A 23,376-nucleotide genomic window follows, 5' to 3' on the forward strand; every position below is an offset into this window, starting at 1 on the left:
GGATTTAACCTTGATATTAGGATAAATCTCAACACAACCTTAACTATGGAGTTGCTTTCAATGCCTCCATATCATATTGTCATGACACTCATGGATTAAATTGTTTACTTTCCATCTTTGACTTTGTCCTTTCTTTAAATAAACCATATGAACTTCCAAGATTCTTGCTCTGACAAGTATTTTCCCACAACTGTCGTCATTTCGGTAAAAACACCCTATCTCACATGTATTTTTTTATATGGCAACAGCCTAGAATTCAATTAGATCAGGAGCTGAAAATTACTTTGTCCTATTTCTGGGACTCTTATATAGGGTACTTGACCAATGATGCCTATACAATCCAGTATTTCATGAGCCATCGGGTGCTGAAAATAAATACATCTTCCTTGGAGAATTGGTAATCTTGGTTTTCCAATAGCATAAAATATTCATGGTTAGCCCAGAAAACAATCTCCTTTTGTGCCTTAAACTGCTGTGCTCTTCCTACATAAATCTGTAACTACCCAGCAATGAAGTAAATAACAGTTCTGACTTAGTAAAATTCAGTATTGCTATAGTCCTATGTGCAACAACAATTAATACAAGTTACCATCAACTGCCACTTTTACCCACAGATATGTACAGAAATAAAATACAGCAGAAATTGTCAATGCGAATAAGCAACCTGGTGATTAACTTATTTTAAAACAGTTTTTCAAATCTTAAGTAATTACTTTTCTTCTATGAGGACTTAACATTTGAAGTTTGAAATCTTAATCAGCTGTTTTAGTTGTGCACAAATATATTAATAATTTAATAAGTATATTCATCCCTTCTGTCTTCCTACTGCAAAAGTAATAATTAACAAATCTACCTGTGGGTACAGACCAAGCAGGGAGCCTCAACAGATTTTTTTTTTTAAAGTGTCTGTCTGGATTCTGATATTGTGCTTGTCACAGCGGTATTAAAGCAACTTTTAGTGGATGTAATGAGAGAATATAGGTGGATGAAATGAAAGCGTAGTTGCAAAATTAACTAGTATCCATCCTACGTGTGTGTTTTCTCACAGTATATTTTAATCAAAATGTAAGAGCAGAAATTAAAGTAAAAGTACAGCACTTGTATTTTCACAATGTTAATTGTAACAAAACATGAGATGTCAGAGAAATTGAATATTGGGATTGTTTTGACACACTCTACCTGCAAGTTTCCATGGTTACTGTAGTTTAGACTGAAAGTAAATGCTGTTTTTTTCTTACTCATAGTGATGTTTTTATGATACAGTGTTGAACTTCTGCCATACTGCTGAGCTAATCCACAACTATAACTTTATGGGTATATGCATATAGTTTTCAATAATCCCAGTACCAGATTTAACACTTAATTTGATATTTATAGTTTTCAATGAGGTCCCACAAATAAGTTTACCAGACTGGTGTGGGAGAAAAACAAAGGCCTGTAATTTAGATAGTTGTACTACTTTGTGTGGATATCTGCAGAATCTATAGATTACCAGTTTTTTTTATTTTTGGTGGGTTTTTTTTGCTGTCCGTAGTGAATGATTGGGTCTAGCTGACAAATATACCTTATACTTAGAAACTAAATACAAGGAAAGTTAGCATGGGTAGAGGTTAGCTGGAAAACCACAAGGATATATATTGACTTTGAGGAACGAATATGGAGTATGGTTATGTAAATTTGAAAATCACTGACAAAGCCAAAGGCAGTCAAAACAAAAGATAAAGGGAAATAAAATTTAGGATAACTTAAGGTGCTTAGGAAGACAGGGTTTATAGAATTCAATACAGAGAAATGTGAACAAACAAAAGAAGGCCAAAGGGAGAAAAAATCTTCAAAGTAATACTCTACAAATCCTTTGGACCAATGTTTTGAAGATCTATGAAATAATAGGATGTGCCTATAGTGGTATGAAAAGTTTGTTATTAGTGCCAGTTAAAAAACCATTAAATGTAATTAAAAATTACTGTTTTATATAAATTTTGGCCAACTCTATATTTTATCACTGAGTAGGCAACTAGTGAGTAGTATGGGCTAATGTGAAGTTCAGATATGTCCCGTAATATTAAATTGCCAATCCAGAATTTGGAGAGCTCTTCATCATCCTTGCAAGCCTGAGTCATCTTTGTCTTTTAACTTGCTATCTTTAGGAGGGGGCACTTCTTGTGAAAGTACTGGTGTGGCCAAAATGTCTGGCATGTGGCTGACTGCAACAAAGAACCTGGTAGTTACTTTATTAAACTTTCTTCTGTTTCTACTTGTCTACATATAAATACTATGTCTGATGTGCTTCCAGAAGTTGATGTTAATAGGTGCTGTGCTCACAGAGGAGAAAGAAAAAGGTCATGGGATTTTGCATATTACTATTACATTCACAAAGATCTTTTAAGTGTGTCAGAAAAGAACAATTAGACAAAAATCAAAGCAAAGGTGTAGATGGGCACCACTTAGGGTTGTGTGAAATAGGTAAACATTTTCACTATATTGACCCATTTGCTTCAAGTGGTTTTTCATGTCCTCTGTTTTCCTCAAGAGACATCATGAAAGATCATAGTGGTGAAGTGGGGACTAGGAGCATACAAAGACTTTAAATCTCATCAATCTTTGAATTCCCTGGCTGCCCCTCTTTACATTGGAAATTCTTTGTTCCATCATCTAGCTTCCCAGCACTGTGGCTGCTTAGTCATCAGAGGCAATACAGCTTCACAAGTTGGTTGATGAGGGATGGTTGCCATAGTCTGAGGAGGTTTCAAGAGCACAGAGGTTTGGGGCATGTAGTCATAAGCGGAGTGGGTGTTTGAAGGGGCGACTCCTTAAACATTACTTTACAGCTGGCCTGGTATGCTGTTACATGACACATAGCATGGAGTCCAGTGGGCACATTACTCTTTATGCTGAAATACCTTTGTAGGTTTTTAATATGTAAAGAATGATCAAATCTGTATATCGTGTTTGAGCTCAAATTAAAGTTGGGTGTTTGCTGTAATCACAGGATGATGTTGTTTATGCTGGGCTGAGCTCTGAAATGAGGCTACTAGAGTTGAATATCCAGTTTATGAAAAATTCAGCTGCTAGAAATGTCCTTATGTTTCTGTAACCATGCAGTTGTGCCATCTTCCATTGAAGCTCTTCTATTCTTAGCAACATGTGGGAGTTCAGTGAAACCTGATAGTCAGAATATTATTAGCAGTTGAGTAGGTGTCCAGAGAGATTAAAATTTAGCATGAGTGTACTGCCATTTGGGCAGAGAGATAGAACAACTCACTTGTGTAGCATAACCCTGAGTGGGTGGAGAATCCTTGAAATGCTTTAACATCCTCCTCATAAGTGTAAGTTGAGTCTGTCCTCTGTTTAAGTCAGTTCATGAGTATTTGTTTTCTTCCAGCATAGTGAGGGGGCCCATGCGTTCTGCAACACAGTAGAATTCTAGTCTGCCACAGGGCTTCCCTGATTTCTGCAGCCTGCATCTGTGAAATGAAAGCCCCCTGATAAGGTGAAAGGAAAAATATGATAACTTTAAAAATAAATCTGTTTTCTATTTTTATGGTAAAGTGCATAGTGACAGTACCTTACAATATGGGGACTGAATAAAAGGAAGATGGGCTTGGCAGCTGACATGAGGGGGTCAGGGTATTTGTAAGGACTTGGCAATGGTCCTGGGGCATTTTGTCATTGGTGAAAGGAGTAATAATCTCTCTCCCACTAATGGGTGTTTTCCATACCTTTTCCTGTTGGAGGATTCAAACTGGTCTTTTTCTCCCAAGGCATGTCCATTTGGCTCCCTCAAGAGCATCTTCCTTATAGGAAATCTGATGTGGATTTAATAGCACCTATGCTACCAGTCTTGTGTCTGACAAAGGCGCACGCCCGAGTTTATCACTGGAACTTGCTCAGCCTGCAAAAGATGAGCAGAGTGTTCTTCCCAGACCTGTCCTGGCTCATTCAGACGGATGGTTGTACTTGTGTGCAGTGTCAGTGTCAGTACTCCTGTGCAGTAGAGCACAGGTCATTGCTTTCTCCACTGTCAGGGAATGTGAGATGCTCTCAATGCCAGACAGAACGAGGGAAGATTTTGTATGTAGCCTCACATATTACACATTCAGAGGCAAGTGCAGCAGTGCAGAATGCACAGGCCTAGAGCAGAAGTCTGTCTGTGCATGAATTTCTAGCAGGTCTTGAAAAGAAAAATAGCAATCTGTATTTTGTGAGAGATACTACTGAATTTTTAAAATTTAATTTAATAAAGATGGATTTTTTCCCCTCCGATTCAGATATAGCAGTTAAGATTATTTTTAGAACTATGGATAAGATTTCTACACTTGAAAACTAAAAAATAGAGGAAATGAGAAAGCATTTGAAAGCCTTCGTGAATGCCATGAAATCAGCAGCTTGGTGGGCTCTTTGTTTTGAGTTTCACATCACTTGTTGCTGGGGAGTGTATGATATTGTTTTTAAAGTGTCAAACTAGTCATAAACTCATGTATTGGTGGTACCTGGAGTTTAGTGTGCATATGATCAGGGAAACAGGAAAGGAGAGTAAAAATGTTGATAACAAAATAGATCAGAACTTTTCATAAAACATTAGCAAGTACTCAGATTAAATACATTCAATACAAATCAATTTAAATGTAGCTGTAAACATGAATTCTTTCTTCATATTAGTAACTGTGTAAGGAGAACCCCATGAGATTATGCACTAATTTTTTTTAAATAACTATTTTTGTTTCCACAGAATCTTCAGACATTTTAAACACTCTGCCCAGTTGCTGCTGTTGCTTAGCGCCAACATCTTTAATAGAGCTAATTGTTAGTTAGTGCTATTGGCTATTAAAATGTTTGGGAAGTTGGAAGAAGTACTATCTGACAGTGACATTAAGCAGCCTTTTAAACTAATACCTCAATAATTTGCGTTACCAAAATGATGTTGCTGGTGACTGGGGTGGCTTTTAGCAGGTCATACTAACACATGCTTGTTCCAGCATGGCTGGTACAAATATCTTACAGCTGCAGCCTTGGATTGTGCCGCTATGTTCTTAGTGAACAAAGGAGCAACCTAGTTACAAATTTAAATGTAATGGAATTTTTTTTTGATTAAGATACTGTGAACTGTGTTTGCTGCAGCACGTAATTTACCACTTAAATTCCTTGGATTGCTTACAGGAGACAAGTGTTTGTTTAATCAGCGCTGCATATGTACTTGGGTACTCTATCAGTCACCTTCAAGAGGCAGTTATAATTATCCAAGAATGTTAAGTGATTGAAAAGCTACATAGTCAAAACCATCATACTGTACCTTTTCTAATTCCATCAAACACAGTATGGGAAAATGGAAAGTTAAGGAAAATTTGTTCAGTGCTAAATTGTGGCTAACTCTTATGTGGCTGCATAGAGGAATAGAGGTGAATTTTAGTTAGCTGCATTAGAGCTACCAAGAGCTAAGTTCAAAGAGCCAGGGCTGTGTGCCAGAAGGGGGAAAAGTGGGTGGAGAGTAGGCAGAGCTATTTTTGTCCCATGCACTGGCCACAAAGCTGGCTAGCCCTCTGGGACTATGAGACTGAGATGTGTGCTGCACCCCAAAAAGGATGTCACAAATTTCTCCTTCTGGCCCAAGTTCTAGAGTAAAATCTAGGAGGAGATGTGCCAAAGACACAATTGCTCTGTTATCCTCGTATGTGCCGCCATGACTCAGGGCTAGACCTAAAGGCAAAATCAGTCTACAATGATCAACACTGTATTACACTAACATTTCAGTAGGAGTGCTTTAATAAAGAAAATGATATTTATTGTTAACTTGAAGTGTGCTGCTATTTATTTATTCCACACTGTCATTAATAACAGCTGAATTAAAATTTCACATTTGTATATTTTGATACAGACCTGGAAAATGCATCAGCGCTTTTAGTAGTTCCTCTGCCATTCACAATGAGTTCATACCAAAGGGAGGTCATTTTTCCCAGCTGTATGTTTAAATGAAATGTATCGGGTGTTAACTAGAAACTTGTTTATGGATTTCATACCTTGGTCATGATCTTGGCAGTTATGTACATATGGGAGGTTCTTTTATAGTTCAAATGATAATAGCAAGTGCTTTTTTTGAGTGGAGGGGTCTGAGTTACATTCTTGCTGCACCCATGAGGTAGACTAGCCATTGAGCAGCAACTGTGAAGTTCTTAGGTGACTATTGACTTGTTATATTGTTATTTCCTTTCAGTAACATGGTGATATTGGCTCTTTAACCAGGATTTCATTAGACTGCTTTAATGGTTTGCACTTTACTAAAATTCAAGGGCCGCTTTGTTTTAGAGTACCTATTTTTATTACTATTGTTGTTATAACATTGATACAGGCACTTTTGAACGTCTCTTTGTAAGCATATACACTATATTGCTGGACAATTCCATCAGGCCTTTGATACTTGGTTTGGCATTTTAGGATGTTGGTAGTTGTGGAAAGCTAAGTTGTTAGCCATTTTAAAAAGAAGTAAAGTTTTTGCTAGGTGCCCGTAATGTTGTTGCACTGTGCAAAACACAAATGTGAAGTACCACCCGCAGCAGAGAATTTACAGTTAGAAGATAGGAAAGATGAGACATACTAGAAGACCCAGAAACAGTTTTGGTAGATAATTTTTAGAAGTCTTAATCTAATAATTTCTCATAGGTTTTTTTCTCTGGACTTCGTATCTTTGGGTGGTATTTAAATGAGGAGGTGGTGGCTAACACATTGGGATTGAGAGGTTATTTTCCCTGCCCTCCTGCTGCATCCATTGTAACAGACTGCTCAAAAGCGCTGATTGCTAGTAATTCTAACTAGAAGAAGCCCAGTGATGTAAGTGTCAGTACAGAATGATAGAAAACCTACCTGATAGGTCTGAGCAATTCATTGACTTTCCTATTTCCTTAGGGTAGCAAACATAAGGGAAATTCACCTCATTAAATTAAGTTTTTCAGGGATTTCCCCACTGCATTTTGTTCTGGATTATACTAAACTCATTGGCTTTTTAAGTATAAAAGTAGATCTCCAGAATTCATATTGTAAGTATCATAGAATATTTAGTTAACACACACAGGTATTATATAATGATTATTAAAACATCCCAAAGTAGCTGAATGTCTTCCTATTTCAAAATAATTGGCCTGAAATAATCCAGCAAGACTAATGAAAATCAGACGTAAACACTATAATGTTCATGGAAAAGCCTGACTGGAACAAAAAATTTGTGACCTGAGCCCCAGGATTAGGCTGTGGCAGCCCATAGGGATTCTTCAACCCTACTGCCAATCCCAGAAGACAAAACTTCAGCCTCCATCAGGCAAGACACCCCAATTGACTTCAGTGGTTGCATTGGAAAACAGAGGTGGTGGTGTCTTGACAAATAGTTCCTAGACCTTATAAAGTAAACACTTTGCGTTGGATTCGGAACTGATAGATAGTAGAGAGCACAGGAATTATATGCTCATAGTGGCTCACCATACTCAGAAAGTGGGTTTTCACATTATCTGCTTTATCAGAAGTTTTTGGAGGCTTATCAGGACACCTTCCTGTTTCCAAGAGTTCAACCTTAGTGTTTTCCAGAGCACAGATACTGTAGTGAAGTCTATGTCCGGGCATAAAGATTATAGTGACATATATAAATGGAAAACAGGCATTGTAAGGCCCCACTTTGAGTGAAGCAGCAAAGGATCCACCGGGACCCCAAGAGTATAAAACATATTGGAAATATAGTGCATCTCCGTCTGAAATTGCAAACACAATTGTGACATCTTAGACAAAGCCTCTGTGGTCATGGTGTATATTGGGACCTGTGAAACCAGAAGGTGTAAGAGTTCCTGCATGCTAAATTTAGATTACTCTCAAAAAGGCTTAAGCTGGGGCTCCCAAAGTAGCTTTTTATTTGAATTCATTTGCTTCCTCTTGTAGGGCCATCAAGACAGGGAACATTGGGGAGTGGATGTGTGAATGAGGAGATGCTTTAAATTCATTAGGCATGTGGAATATTTTGGAGAAAGGAGCACTGTTGTACAGAAGGGAAAATGTTCCACCTGAACCTAGGTGGAACCAAACTGGTTGGTACAAAATCAGTAAGGTTTTGGGAGACTATATAAACAAGCTCTGACAGAAAGCAGGCATCTCAAGGAGCACTCAGGTCATCTGTTAAGGTGGTCAGTAATACAAAGTTAAGTATGTATGCTGTAAAGGACATTAGAGGCATTACAGTTGAATTGGAGGAGGACAGCAGCCTCCCTGGAGCAAAGAAGAAAAGGGAAAATTCCACTCTCCAGTCAACAGTTACATTAGACAGTATAAAACGTGTATAAGGGAGATAAATCCTCATAGTTCCTGACAAGAAATTTCCCCTATACCCAGATTACTTCATAGTTGTCCACTATAGGATTTCTTGCATCCTCACATGAAGTATCTGCTACTGTAACTCTCAGAAACAGGATTCTGGACTTGATAAACCACTGGTCTGATCTTATATGGAGACTTGGAGAGCCTCCCAGGAGGAAGAGAAGTGTCTCCTAATTTTCCTCCTAAAAATTTTATTGGAGGAGCAGAACCTCTGCAAGTACATCTTGATCCATGTGACCAAAGTACTGCAAGTGAGCAATTTTAAACCAGGTTTACTAGTATCACTGCTTGTATTCTTCCAAGTGTGTTCTCTGAAATATGGTCTTCTCCAGATGTTTCCAGTTTCAGTTGCTCAAGTTTCTGAAAAATTCTTTCTTGGCAGAATTGTGCTATGCATGGTTGCAGCTCAGAGGCAAATATTTTGGAAAATATACTCCCGAAATACCTCAAAGTTACAATCTGTTACAATCTGCAGATGGAACCAGGGAGACCTATAGATCTCCCAGATTAACAGGGAGTTTATCCCCAGAAGCATTAGGCTGTTTGCCACGTTAGCTAAAGATTTCAGTTTCCCAGCAAAAGTTATAATATAAAACTATTCAGATTTTTGCTTTGGTGTGGTTTTCCCCCTAAAGTCAGAAATACTGATTATAATGAAGGACATGCTCTCTTTTACTGAGAGAGTGGTCTAAAATGTCAGGTACAGTTGTTTATGCCTTCAGCTTTGTTCTTGTATGTAGTGGTTTAAACAGTAAATGCTTATACCTGTAATCTTTTTCTTAAAGAATCAGATCTATTCATGTTTCATAGCAACTTCTATTGGGTCTTAAGAAACCGTAATTCTGTCTTTTAATGAATACATTGTTTCAGATTAAAATTTTATTGGGGGTTCTAGTCGGAAATACTGAAATTCTCCTTTTTTCCTCATTGCAGGCAAGAAGAGACCAACAGAAGAGTGAAAAATGTAAGACCTGTTTACCTTAATGAGTATTTCACACTTACTCCGATTTACTATTTTAAAAACTTCTCTAGTAATGCTGTTGTCATTCTTAGCTTAGTCTTCAGCTGTTCATGTGTCTGGTGTATATTAGTACTACCTTATTGGCTTACTTTCCTCAAAAAGTCTGGTGTATTATTGGTACTTACTCTTCCTGGTTTATTTTCCTAAAAAAGATTAATTAGAAACAGTCATAATTAAATATTCTCTCACTGAGACACATCTGGATGGAACACAGTAGTAACTGTGCAGCTGATTTTGGTTGAGAAATCCTGGCAAATATTTGCGCACACAAAAAAAGATTTTACACTTCATTATGGAAAACCTGAAAAGAAACACAGCAGTTTGTGTGCAAACATTTTTGCACTGGCATACTATTTAATAGTTAACTAATGAACTTCTCAATTTATCTTTTTGGTTTTAGGTTTTGATTACATTATACTGGCTGGGGAGGAAAGCACAAAGCAACCCTCATTATCATGGTCCACACCTTAACCTTAAAGCATTTGAGAAATTATTAGGACAAGCTCTGACCAGGGTAAGAAATCAAGATGGAATTCTAATTGCTATGTAATTTTGTAAGGCTGAGTATTAAATATATATGTTGCATAGTTTGCCTTATGCCAATATATATGTTGCGTAGTTTGCCTTATGCCATGCAATCTCTTAGAAGTTTGATTATATTTTTATTCCATAAAGGTGGCAGATATTTCTCCTCAAATGTATTTTAGATACTTCAAGTATATTTGGACTCTTCCACTATTAGCTTAATAGTGGATTGTAGATTCCATCCTCCTTCATTTATCTGAGAGAACCTGAGGAATTTTCTTTTCCTTCCTTTTGACCCAGAGAAAAATGAAACTTAAAGCATTGAGCTGGGCTTCCATGTCCTAGCTGCTGTATATTTATTTTAGATTCTTAAAATGTGTTTGTCTGAATGTCAGGGTGGATTTAAAGTCATTTGTGTAGCATGTACTATGTAAAATACTATCTGCTTCTTAAATTGCTTAAAAAATAACCCAACTTTTCTTTAGGTCCTCGAGGAATCCAGTAGTCTGAAAAACAGTGGCAGGGATAGCGGTTACGGTGATATTTGGTATATTGACCGTGGACAAGCATTTTCACCTTCAACTAGCCATAAAAGAGACGATTCTTTTGATAGCCTGGACTCCTTTGGTTCAAGATCCTCCACAAGCTTTTCATCAGATATAACCTTGAAGGGTGGCAGTGAAGGTATTTTTGCTTATTAAGGTTCTCTGTTAATTTATGAATTGTCAGAGGAAGATTGGAGGAAGAAAGTGTATGGGCCTAATATTGCAACTGCTCAACATGTTCAGTTCCCACTTATTTCAAAGGCATCTCCAAGTCAGAGGCTGCTGCAGTAGCAATGGGTGCCATATCAGGATGTTTTTGCACGACCAATTATTGAGTAGCTAGCAGCTGACGGGGGGAAAAAAAATAATCCAGTCACAAAAATGTGTGTCTGTTCAAACGGCTTGGGACCTTTACCCCACTGTCCTCCCTCTTACTCTTTTTTAAAATGTGGGAAGGAAGTTTAGGGGTTTGGCTGCTGACCACTTGCCTACCCCCGGTTTCTCTCATATCCCACACTGCTCTTCTGGGAAGTGGGATTGATCTTTCAGTCGAACTGCATGACTAATAGCTCTTGCCAAAATTTTTCATTTGAAACTTTTTGGTCCATAATTAACCTTTGTGGAAAATTTTCATTTTTTCTAAAACTTTAAACAATCCTTACCAAAACTGAAACACTAAAATAATAGACTTTTTTTTATCAAAGCATATCTTGCCTTTTTCAACCAGCACTAATGATGGTTTTCAGATTTTAGAATCGCCACGTGTGTCTAATTTCAAAGGAGATGCTACATTAGATTGCTTTCTGTGAAGAACAGGAATGCCTATAATAATTTATTAAAAAATCCCAAACAGCTAAAGGTGTAAAATATGTGCAGTATTCTGCATATTCAGCTAAGGCTATTCTATGTATTCAGTGTTTCAAGGGATAGAGCTCTGGACACAGTCACTGATTTGTTGTTTACTCTTGGCAAGTCACTTTTCTGTGCTTCTTGCTTCATTTAGAAAATGTGGATAGAAATGCTTTGTAAAGTATCTTTGTACAGCACTTTGAGAACTGCAGATGAGAAGTCTAATTTTCAATTTACAAATGATGTAGCACACGACTAATACAATACTCATCTAAGGGCATTCTAGCTTATCTTACAGCTGGTGGTGTATTTTCCATCTCAGATAGATATACATGCGCTAGCTTTTGATGGAGCTAGCACGCCAAAAAGCAGCAGTGTAGTCAAGCCACTACCCTTGCCACAGTGGCTACACTGCTGATTTTCACAGCTTGGCCAAAGATGGCACGTGTACATCTTCCGCAGATGGAAATTACACCTTCAGTGTAGATGTACCATGAATACGTGACTTAAACAACCAGCAGTCAGGAAAATGAGATGTGAAGCTGAATTTCATACTTAACACAATCTGTTCTGTTTTGCTTGTATATTTCAGCACTTTATGTAAGTTTATTTAAAGATCTTCAGACAGATGTGTTAATTACAAGTCTTTTCTCCCTGGTTTGTTTGGTTTTTTGTAGGTATAAGTGAGACCTTTAATTTTTTTCACATTCCCTCATACACCAACATTGAAGTGAAATACTTAAAAATGTTTTGATCCCTGTTTGAAAATAAATGTAATTTCATTTTGGCTTTTTAGTTTTTATGAAAAAAATTTCTAAGTGAGGATTGTTAAATCAAATTCCTTCAGTTCTTTTTGAATGGCATATCTCCTGTAGTTGAATGCCTTTAATTTTCAATAGTGAAGTAATGTTGACTTTATAGTTGTCCAAGTTTGTACATCTACTTAAACAGTATAATTTATAAAACCGTGTGTGTAAATTGTACAAGATACTTGTTCAAAGTTTCATAGACTTTCTGCCCTCCATCTATATACACTCAGCCAACCTCTTTGGATCTATATTTATTAATCTAATGATATCTTATGACTCAAAAGTATTTTATTAAATTTCTCAGTAGTATATGAAATGTGCTAACACAAAGTCTTGTTGACTGATTTGAATGGCAGATGCACAACTTTAAGATAAAGTTTAGTTCTGGAGATTAGCAGTTTTGCTTTCTGCAGTAAATGGGGACAGTAAAACATTCATTACATTCCAACACTAGTATGTAAACCAATTTCAACCTAATGTATTTTATCAAAGCTTCATGACAAACTTCTAAAAATACCTCTGCTGTTAACCTTGTTTGTGGCTTTGCGTGTTTTCAAGAGAAACTTCTGAAAATACGTAGCTCAATCGACTTTTTGGTTTTCAGTTTGTTTTATATTTTATTTTAGGTTTTAGCCAGAAGTTTAAATCTAGAGGACAAAACTATTTTTGTGCTTTTGACTTTTTTTTAAGGTTGCGAAAGTGACACGGACTCTGAACTGCCTTACAAAATGCATGATTCCAGTAAAGATGACATGTCATATCGCAGGAGTTCTGTGATTGAACCAAAACCTATTCCAGAGTTCAATCGTTTCCTACCTAGCAAAACCAAACAGACAGCATATGTCCCTGCACCACTGAGGAAAAAAAGGACAGAGAAGAATGAGGACAACAGAAGAAGCTGGGCAAGTCCTGTCTTCACTGAGCCAGATGGAACATTTTCAAGGTACTAGGGTTGTATCTAAGTAGAGCAAACTTTTGATTTATGGCAATAGAACAGACTTATTCATTAAAGCAAAGAGAAGCTGCCCTTATTGTAATTAAAAGTAAAGCATTGCGACTTACAAAATAAAAAATGTTGTTTCTATAGCATAGCTGGTTGATGAATAATATTTTTACATTGATAAAACTTTACCAGTGGGAATTCATATGATCTTAAAATGTAGAATTAAAATGTCCTGAACATACGTTTTACTTTTTTGGTTAATGCTTATCCAAATTTGGTTATTGCTAATCTCCGCTGTCCAGTTTTCCAATTTGTAAATGCATCCATTTGAGATTATTGGGCATTTTTGGGGCTTCATCATGACTTAGGTGATTTCATTGTCTTCACTTTGTTCCTATTTTGGTCAACCTCAGTGGACGAGGAAAGAATCCTTTAGCTTCCTGTCAGAATAGCAGAGCAGAATGTACGTTTACAAATCCAGCTTCCCTGCAGATGATCTATGAGTATGACACTGGCTCTGATTCAGAAGATGAAAGAAGACAGCCTGATGTGGTTATGGATGATTTAGCAAAACGTAGATTCTTAATAAAAAAGAGCCCTGTGAGTTCTGCTGCACCTGGACATCTTTACATCTTGCACAAGGACTCTCCTAAATCTCGTTTGCAACAAAGTTATCCAGCTGATCCATTAGCTGCTGTGCTTGAACCGATGAGGTCAGAGATACTAATTCTAGTTCCAAATTATTGTATTACCAAAATTGCAATCCATAAATAACTGCATCAGAAAGCAAACATTTCTAATCAGCATTTGTTTAACACTGCTGATAATTACTACATTTTATGTAGTTAAATTCCTTTCTTTTTATCAGATGAAATAAGGTGCTGTTATAACCACTTAACTTTGTTCTAGTGCTGCAGTAATGGAATTGAAAACTAATTTGCTTCATTCACAAATTTGAACTTTTGAGCCAAAAAAGTATGTCTCTTGCATATTTTGTGAAGTTGCTTCTAAAGTAACTTAATTGATTGGATATTTTGAACAGTAACCAGAGAAGGCAGAGGCATTTGGACCCTAATGTGGAAAGCAAGCCAAAAGTTAACGTTTCTTCAAAATTCTCCGGCTATTCTGATGATGAGGAAGAAAAGGCAGTAGGCATCCCAAACATTGAAAAAGATGATCTCTATGTTCGGAAACTAAACTCTACAGTTTCAAACCCAATGGTTTCTTTTGACAAGTTTCTTCCTAAGTTTTGGACTCCAGAAGAGGAATTGCATTGGAAAAAAATCAAAAAGGGATACTCTTCCAAACCATGGTATAAGGAGCTTCAGGGATTCAGGTTTGTGTTTGTGCATGCTCCTCTTACATCTCATGCACGCACAACTTTTAGTTGCACTGTAGCTTTAAATGTGTCGAGAAACTATTTTTTTCTTTGTTTTTATCAACTCCACTGGCTGTTTCTTTATGGGAGTTGAAGGTTTAGTAGCTGGTTTGTTTGGGTCTTCGTTTGTTTTTCAAACAGAAGTTTATGCAGGGAAATAAACTGATGTGTTATCTACAGTAGACAACTGCACCTCTATCTCTGTGTGCTTTGCTTAACCACTTCAAATATTTTTTAACTTCCCCTCTTTTCCATTCCTCATGCTACTCCGCAGTAGAAGGAAGTCTGATTCTGGGGATGAAGATTCAGCCTATAAACAAAGCCATGCCAAACAGACTGCTGAATATGTGGGGAAATCATTGTCCCAAATTGCAGAAGGGGGAAGCACATACGCCTCTGATCAACCCAGGTTGATATAATTGCATGAACTGTACACTCTTGCTGCATCAAGGGAAACTACTAGTTACGCAACAGTTGAGTGAATTAAAAGTGCAACCCGTGGTGTTGCTGTTATCTCTGTACTTAGTCACAAGTTGCTAGTTTACTGAATACATAAATGTAAAAGGGGTAACAAACTGTGAAAGATTGTTGGCTTTGTGTGTGAGCATGTGATCTTGCTGTTTATACCAAGGTTGATGTGCTGTATTATCATTTTAGAGGGGTGGATATGTATTGCATTATAGGAATGATAGCAAATACTGAAGAGTGTGTGTGTGTCTCAGAATAGTCCAATTCTAAAACAAACTCTCGTCTGAACACTTTTTGTCTGCAGTCTGAGTCTTCTGCCAGTTAATGATATTCTGCCTTCCTCCCTTTTGTTTTATATGCTTCAGTCAGTTTTCATTACTTCAGACCCTCCAAAAATACTCTGATGACTACTTGTCTTCTAAAACGAAGACCAAAATTGATCCTGCTTCTGGCCCTAGGGTCATAACATGCAGAAAGAATATTTTTTTTACACCAGGATGCAACCAGAGGGAAACTGCAAATGGAGACCTGTATCCAGACTTGGAAAATGATGATTTGTTTGTTCGGAAGACTGGGGCTTTCCACATGAATCCTGTTGCTCTCCAAGATTCTGAATATTTTAGAAAATCTTCTGAGCAAAGACCTCCTCTAGAGGGTGAAATAATTCTGCAACCAAGAGAGGGCCAACCTGTTATTCCAGACTTAGAAAAAGATGACATGATTGTTCGTAAAGTGCAAACACAGAAAAAAGGGGTGCCTTTATCAGGTGCTCCAGACAAATACCATCCTGCGCTCTTTCCTGATCCTTGGAGTCTCCCACCAGAAATCCAATCCAAATTTCTTTGTTTACTTGAGAAGACAACCACAACAGATGAGGGGAAAAAAGGTGGTAGAGTCTTACCACCCTCTTCACGACTGAATAAGGATGATATGCTGACTCGCAAAATTGAGTCTTGGAACATAGGAAGTGTTGTGCAGCCAGTCAGTTTTACTCCAGGTCCATGCAGTGAAGAAGACTGGAAAAAATGGGAGGCCATCAGAGAGGCCAGCAAAGTTAGAAACAAGAAGCGCCAGATGGTTGAGAGGTCAGGTTGTGTCCCTGTGTGGAGCGTGCTTGTGACTGCGTATTAGAAATGTTCCCATTAAGGAAAGCATCATCTTGTACTGAACTGAACCATGCATGCAGCGTGAAACTGCAATGTATTTATTTTGTGTAGTTGTGGAAAAGCTTATGACTGGGCAATACCGTATTTTCAACAAATATTAAGAATTTTCATGTTTTAGATTATTCTATCACTACTAGTAATGTACATTGTTTCCTTCAGTCTCAAATTATACATGCTTCTTTCTGTGATTGAGCAGGAATATGAGTAATTACTCAAGAGACCCTGAAAGCCAATAAGCCATTTCTCAATACCAGTGTACAAACATTCCTGAAATATCTATATACTTTAACCATTGGAGGGTCTTAGGAAACAGAGGCTCTGTTACTACTGCTTATGAGATAGGTTTGAAAAATTTCCCAAGGCTCATTTGCCACAGCTCTAAGCCTACTATATCAGGTGAAAAATGCCTGTGCCACCATGCCCCTAAAAAGCACATCTGAGAGAGAGAGAGAGAGAGAGAGAGAGAGAGAGTGTGTGTGTGTGTGTGTGTGTGTGTGTGTGTGTGTGTGTGTTAGTTAAAGTTCCACTAGCCCATCTTCATTTCTCCAACCAATTCTTTCCTTCTTTCTAATCAAATTTGTCACCTGTTAATGCTCAACTCAACTTGCCTGCTCAGTGAGAGCCTCGCTGCCCTGTCTGCAGTCTGTTTTAACTGCCTAAAGTGTAACTTTCAAACTCTGTGGATTTTTCAAGTCCTCCTTATCACTGAAAGTACGGAATTGCAAGTTGCAATTTTTCTCAGTCAGTATCCTTATTTCATGACTGATCCAATTGTATGTCCCAGCTAATATTGTGTGTCATTAATTTTTAAGCTTAACACAGCTAAACAAAGCTTGTATTTGGTTAAAAGAAATTTCTTAAACGCTTGAGTGAAAAATCCTTAAAATTAATCTCAATAAAAATTATATTTATGCTTAGTGTCTTTACTAAGAATTTTAAAAATTTGAAAAAATTAACTCAGTGCATCATATTGGATGCATCTGGTTCTGCATCTTAATGTGTTAAGCTGATTGTATTTTTGGCATTCTGTTCATTCCATTTATTATATGCTTTAAAATTATGAATGGGCAAATTAATTTGAACAAAAATACAACTTTTCCGAACCAAACTTTGTTTTAGGATTCAGTTTGAAATAGTGGTCATATTTTGTCTGTACTTCCTGGTGTTAACACTGGAAGAGGCAATAACTATTAGACTGTTGATGCACTATTTCCAAAACTGAAAATATTAGGAATTGTGATAGGCACCTTTCTGTGTTGTGAGATTTGTAAGCTTGATTTCCAAAATACACAGGTTCTGGTAAGTTTCAGATTTGCATCTGAACTTTGGGGTGCTGATCCAAGCCTGTAACTCCCAACCTTTTGATGTTCTCCCATCACTTTAGTCAGAAAGCTTCTGCATCAAACTTCTTAATGTTCTCTTACATGTAGAGTAAGACCCTGAAATGAATTTATTTTTGGTTTTTTGATTTCTCAGACTGTTTCAAAAGCTTTCTGATGAGCCTGGGTAAGTTTGATAAAAAATATGAAAATTTTTACCATACTACTTGTTTTTGTGCACTTATTAAACTTTTCCAGTAATTTTTATGCATGCATAATAGCTAAAAAATCTTGCTCAAAGCACCTTGTGCATGTTGCTTTGTAATTCTGTACTTGGGCAGTTTTCATAAGTTTTATAGGAAACACAATAGCTATGCTTTTGATAGAAATGCATTGTGGCATAAAGTATTGCATGTATAGTAAATAAATTGCAATGGCTGCTCTCAGGCTTTTTTTTTTTTTTTTAAATCACCTCTGAAATTTCACTCTTGAAATTTAGCATGTGTTTTTTCCCTATATTTAAATTGGGGTTTTAGAGGTTTAGCAAATCTAGAGTAAAGCTAGTAAATATTTCTTTTTTAATGGAGAACATGAGCATGAATACTGAAGTTGATGTGAATTTAAATATCGATTTATCCTGGGAAGGAGGGATAGGAAGACATCTCAACTGATCAAGGTCCAAACATATGAAATAAATCGCCCAGAATGAGAGAGAGGAAAATCAAGAACAACTTAAATTAGTGTGAAATTAATTTAGCATAGCATTTCTTATTGTTTTGGATTTCGTGTTTCTGCATCTGAGGTTAATAGTTTTCATCACAGATTGCACCAAAAATCCAACTTTTAAAATGAGGGCATATTAAAATAAAAATAGAGAGGCATGTGAGTGTAGCTTTTCCTTTCAGGGTTATTTAATGGTATAGTTTGTTTGAGAGGTTGGGTTTTCTGGATATTGTATAATTTATTGAATCTCTTTGTCCAACACTAGGTGACTGAATACTAAGTGTAAACTTACTCCATGTTTCACTACAGCAATACGCATTAAAGCACTATTTTGTTTTATGTGTCTTGCTTTTCACTCGGCTTACAATATGCGTGTTTGTTGGGCAGAGGAGTGGGAGAAGAGGAGTGCTTCACTGATTTTTGCCTGACTACACTTCATACAGTTGTGTATGCATGAATGTTTGTTTTTTGCACGCTTTTATAAATATATCTAATTTCCTCTTTTGAAACCTGTGGCATATATCCCTTACACTTTGACCATGATTTTTAGAAACTAATCAAAACCTGAGATAAAGTTGTATGAAATACTTTTATAATAAATGGTTAAATGCTGTCAAAATTAGCAAAGTGTGAAAACTGGTCCCAGAGAGAGCTCTACTGCATATTCAGAGGTGGGAGAATCTGAGGGAATATCCATTAGATATGTTTATGTTAAAATGATTATGTACAAATTAACACACTTCTTATAAGTAGGTTTTAATCAAGTGTATACATTTCAATTACTTGCATTTTCCTGTCTTGTTCAAGGAAAATATAGAAAAACAAGAGAGCGAAAAACAGTTCATAATTAGCTTACATTTCTTCAACCAGTCTTGAACAATTTTGGTGCTTCAATACAGATTTATTGTAATCCAAAAACAATTTCTGTGCCTGATGTAAAGGTCAATGATAAAAACAAGAACAGGAAGAAAATTAAACCAACAAATAGTGCCGGAGGTGATAATCATGGAATTGTTGCTAGAATTGGCATGCTTCCCATTTAAAAAAATAAATGGACAATAACTCGGTGCTCTAGCTTTTATGTTCTAAAGACCAGAGTCTTAGGTTGCCACTGAAATTAAGTTTAGTCTCTTCCTAATCCCTAGTTGCATGCATCACAAAACCACCTCGTAGTTTTGTATAACTCATCTCTGCTTGAGAGAGGCTCAAATTTGGCAGAGCAGATCAAGACTGACTTATTGAGCAGGAGGTTGAACTAGATGTCCTCTTGAGGTCCCTTCCAACCTTAATCTTCTATTTTATTCTATGGTTTTGGCAAAGAAATAGATGAAACTTGTACAAATGTCTTTTCGTGGCTTAAGTGAGTACTGTTAATTCCTCTCTTCCAGGAGCATTTAATATGTTCTGTTGACCTGGTGGCCTAGTGGCCATTCATTGTCAGTCAGGTCATCATACCGTTGGTTCCTTTTTCAGTAACTGTGCTCCCTGAGTAGCTGGATAGGAGCACAGCTCAGGCAATCAGCTGAAACACTATGATAGGAGGAGGGTGCCATGTCATTCCAAAGGTACATCGCTGGCCAATCCAGAAGGGGCTTTCAAAGATTCCAGAAAGAGCAAGGAGAAAATTATAATATACTGTCTCTGCATGAGATGGCCAAACCCTGAAGTCAGGCTGCAAGAAAACTTGATGGATTTGGGGATTTAGCAGAGGCCTTCTGAGCCCAGGTAGTACTAAAGAGGATAGAGGATATGAAGACCTCACAGAACTATGGGACTCTTTTTTGAATGGGAGGAATTTTTTTTAGATGACTGTGTCCCTTTTAAATGCATTATATAGCACCATGATGTTGCATAGCATTTTAGAAAGATTGAGAAAAGACACTGCCTATCTCCCCAAAAGATTACAATTTAGGCTAAGACAGAGCATGAGATAGACAATGAATGTGAGAGTAAGGAAAGAAAGGGTTAGGACTAAAACAAACTAACATGAGTCCTATTCTGTAGCAAGTGAATCATAAATTCCGATATCTTTAAATGGGGGAATTAAGGAAGGGCAGGAGTAGATGAGACAGTAGCACCTCTCCATCTTTAGAGGTTTTTAAGGTGCTGGCTGGGATGGGTTAGTTGGGGTTGGTCCTGCTTTGAGCAGGATGTTGGACTAGATCACCTCCTGAGGTCCCTTACATCCCTAATCTTCTATTATTCACAGGGGTGGAAGTCAGACATAGAAAGCAGGGTGGAAGAAGCCAGTTTTGAGGAAGTAGGAAGGAGGAGAATGAGAGGGAGACAGTGAACATACTTGGGTAGAGGGCCGTGATGAGAGCAGAGTGAGAATAAGGTTATTTTAGCTATTGGATATTAGATTCAAGAGAAAAGCGGGGCAGACTGAGGAGGAATTTGATAGTAGCCCAGGCAAAGGAGAACCTTAGTACAAAATCAGCTTTTTCAATTGTGACAATGGAGCTGTTTTTTAGAAATCAGTTTTGAGGGAGCGGTGGCAAAATTGGGTGAGCACCTGGAGATGGATGGAGGGGAAGGGCGGAAGAGAGAGAGAGTTGAAAAAGACACTGAGGTTGTGAGCCTGAGGAACAAGCAGAGGAATGGAATTGTGAACACACAAGGAAAAAAGTGGGGAGAAGAGTGAGATTAGGTGGGAAGGAAAGAAATTTAGGTGAAAGAGACAGAGGAGATCCATGAGGAGATCTTGAACATATGAGAAGTTTAAAAAAAAAAATCTGAACAGAGCGGGAGAGAGAGTTGAAGAGCAGAGACGTGCAGTTTGAATTATCAGGATAAATCTGTTAAGAGTCCGTAGGAGCAGATTCTTACCTTTCCTTTTCAAGTTTGTCCAAAGATGCTGTCACTGATGTGAGTGTTGGCATCAATGCATACGCTAATTACTTTTCAGTATCTTGTATGGTTTTTTTTTTTTCCCCCCTGCTCTGTTTAAAAATGCACCATAGGAGAGCTCAGTTATAGTAATGTAAATCCTTGCCTCCCTCTTGAAAGTCTTGCTTGCATAAATACTGGCCAAAGACTAAATTAAGCCAAATGATGCTGTTGGTCCTAGGAGCAAGTCTATGAATGATGTCAGTACAGATGAGATCCAAATGCTGCGCCAGATTCGTTATGAAGAGCTACAGAAAATAAAATCCAAGCTACAAGAACAAGATCAAAAGTGGCAAGATGTAAGTGTTCCTTTCTGCTCCCCCTAACGTGCCCCAGTAAGGGCCCAGTTCTTCAATCCAGTGTCACTTTCCACTGTTGGGTGTCAGCGTGTCACAGAATTGGGTCGAATATAAAGAATTTCAAGCATTCATAGATTATCTTGGCGCGTGTGTTGAATGTAAATCCTTAATGCTTCTACATTACCTGTTCGATCTACTCTGCGGAGTAAGATTTATCTGTATGATAGTCTTGAAAGAGTACAAAAAATAAAAACCAGCTTCAGGCCCAATAAACAATAATGAATTGCAATATAATAATCTTTTATAACATAGTTTCATAGGAAGAGGTACAAAAAAGGCTGCATATCAGATTAACAGAACAAAAGCAAACATCTGTGTGTTGCGTGGGGACCCCCCTAGTAGTGAAATCTAGTGATATTGTGAAATCTAATGAGAGGCTGAAAGTGCATTGTTAAAAAGTGCAGCAATTTAGCATATAAAGTCACGTGCAGTGAAATTGTAAAGCTATTTGATTTTATGTTTGAGCGTTTAGCCATTTGGAAAAATATTCCATGTTTTCTTTCTTCCAATTTCTTTAGTTTTTCCTCCCCTGAAAGTTCTGGTTTAAATTTACCCTGAAAACTAATATCCCAGCACTGAGATAAGCATTTTTAATCATCTGTCATCCAACCTCAAATTTTTCCTTCAAATGGTGAGATGTAATGATTATAGAAGTGAGGGATTGGTGTTAATAAGCGCTATATACTGAGCAAGCTTTCAACATGGCTCAATTAATATATCTTGGTTCTAACGTTCAGCACTTCTGCTTAAGCTAGTTCTGATATTCCATGTGGCAGACACAGCTGACAGCCAAACTGCATTGTGATTTTAAAACACAAACTAAGTATAAAATAGGCTGATACTTCAGTTTCAATTTAGGATTTAAGGCATATAGGGTATATACTCAAGTTAATACATGAATCCATTCAGTTGTTGCTTTTACTTTTCTGTATTATGTATGTATATAATACACACACACACACACACTTCAATTGCATTTGAAGTTAACATCCAGTTCAGCATTGCTTTTATGTTTTAGATAAATATTGAAAAGGTGACTGGAAAGAAGTTAAAAGGAAAAGTGCACTTTTTCTTTATGGTGTAAAATTGCAGTTGTTACCCTTACTTAACAATAGGCGGCAGGCCACCTTACCTGAAAAATACAAACACAGTCTGTCTCAGAAACATTTGGGTCAGATTTTGCAGGAAGACACATGAGAATCTAGCCTTGGTGCAGACAAACAGGCTTTATAAAGTAAAATTAGGACACACTGGTATCCAATTAGAATGAGCAGTCTTAGCAATGTAATGGGGTAGTCTCAGTAGTTGTTAAAGGTCTATAGAAAATCAGATCTGTGTACATTCATGTAATTTCTGTTTTAGGATCTAGCAAAATGGAAAAATCGTCGAAAAAGTTTCACTTCCGATTTGCAAAAGAAAAAGGAGGAGAGAGAAGAAATCGAAAGGAGAGCCTCTGAGAAATCTGAAAGAAATAGCAAGTCCCTGAAAGAAATGCAGCAGGCCAGGTAATGCACCTAATGGAGATGTTGTGTATACTATTTACATTTGAGCATGTGTTCACCTACTCTTAAAGCAGCTTTAACTAGCATTTTAATTGTCTTCATATATGAAATAACTATCTTAGTAAACCTTTTTTGAAGAATATACTTTGATAAAGCTAGTCCTTATTGGACTATTTAATGGGTCCATTTATATAATGCAGAACTCTAAACAACTGAAAGACAGACACTAGTAAACTCTTTATAATGGAAGTTAAATAAGTTAGTAAAGTAAAATATAATTTACAGAGTGAAACACAGTAGGAATAGGTTTTGCTTTGAAATCAAACTTAATTCACTTTAATAGTATATTTTTAAACAAGTCAAAAACAATTAGTACAACTTGTCTAAAATGAATAATCTTGTTAGTCTGATTTACTCTGGCCATTTCTATTTTTCTTTGCTTTAGTATTGCAGTTGAAATTCTTTTTTAGCCATTATGAGTAAACATAGCCAGGGCTTTTGTTTATATTGCAAAACAGCAGGATTAAGATTTCA

At 37.1% G+C, this 23,376-nt stretch overlaps 1 protein-coding gene across 7 annotated transcripts in view; it reads left to right on the plus strand.

The window, feature by feature from the left end:
- The window catches only part of LMO7 (LIM domain 7), a 164,661-nt gene that overhangs the window by 103,389 nt on the left and 37,896 nt on the right, over window positions 1-23,376 (plus strand). For 4 of the 7 annotated variants that reach the window (XM_067563247.1, XM_067563248.1, XM_067563249.1 and 1 more), the window contains exons 6-16: window positions 9,280-9,310; window positions 9,768-9,881; window positions 10,378-10,576; window positions 12,786-13,038; window positions 13,452-13,751; window positions 14,081-14,374; window positions 14,691-14,825; window positions 15,250-15,969; window positions 17,527-17,556; window positions 21,163-21,280; window positions 22,703-22,845. In XM_067563247.1, coding sequence (XP_067419348.1) covers window positions 9,280-9,310; window positions 9,768-9,881; window positions 10,378-10,576; window positions 12,786-13,038; window positions 13,452-13,751; window positions 14,081-14,374; window positions 14,691-14,825; window positions 15,250-15,969; window positions 17,527-17,556; window positions 21,163-21,280; window positions 22,703-22,845 — 2,337 coding nt within the window. The remainder of the gene's footprint in view (window positions 1-9,279; window positions 9,311-9,767; window positions 9,882-10,377; window positions 10,577-12,785; window positions 13,039-13,451; window positions 13,752-14,080; window positions 14,375-14,690; window positions 14,826-15,249; window positions 15,970-17,526; window positions 17,557-21,162; window positions 21,281-22,702; window positions 22,846-23,376) is intronic. The other 3 variants (XM_067563251.1, XM_067563254.1, XM_067563253.1) reach the window with 2 other exon arrangements.

The sequence above is a fragment of the Emydura macquarii genome, unplaced genomic scaffold (assembly GCF_026122565.2).
Source record: "Emydura macquarii macquarii isolate MOO-44397 ecotype Brisbane River unplaced genomic scaffold, CSIRO-AGI_Emac_v2 contig_2473, whole genome shotgun sequence".
In the NCBI taxonomy this organism is placed as follows: Eukaryota; Metazoa; Chordata; order Testudines; family Chelidae; genus Emydura; species Emydura macquarii.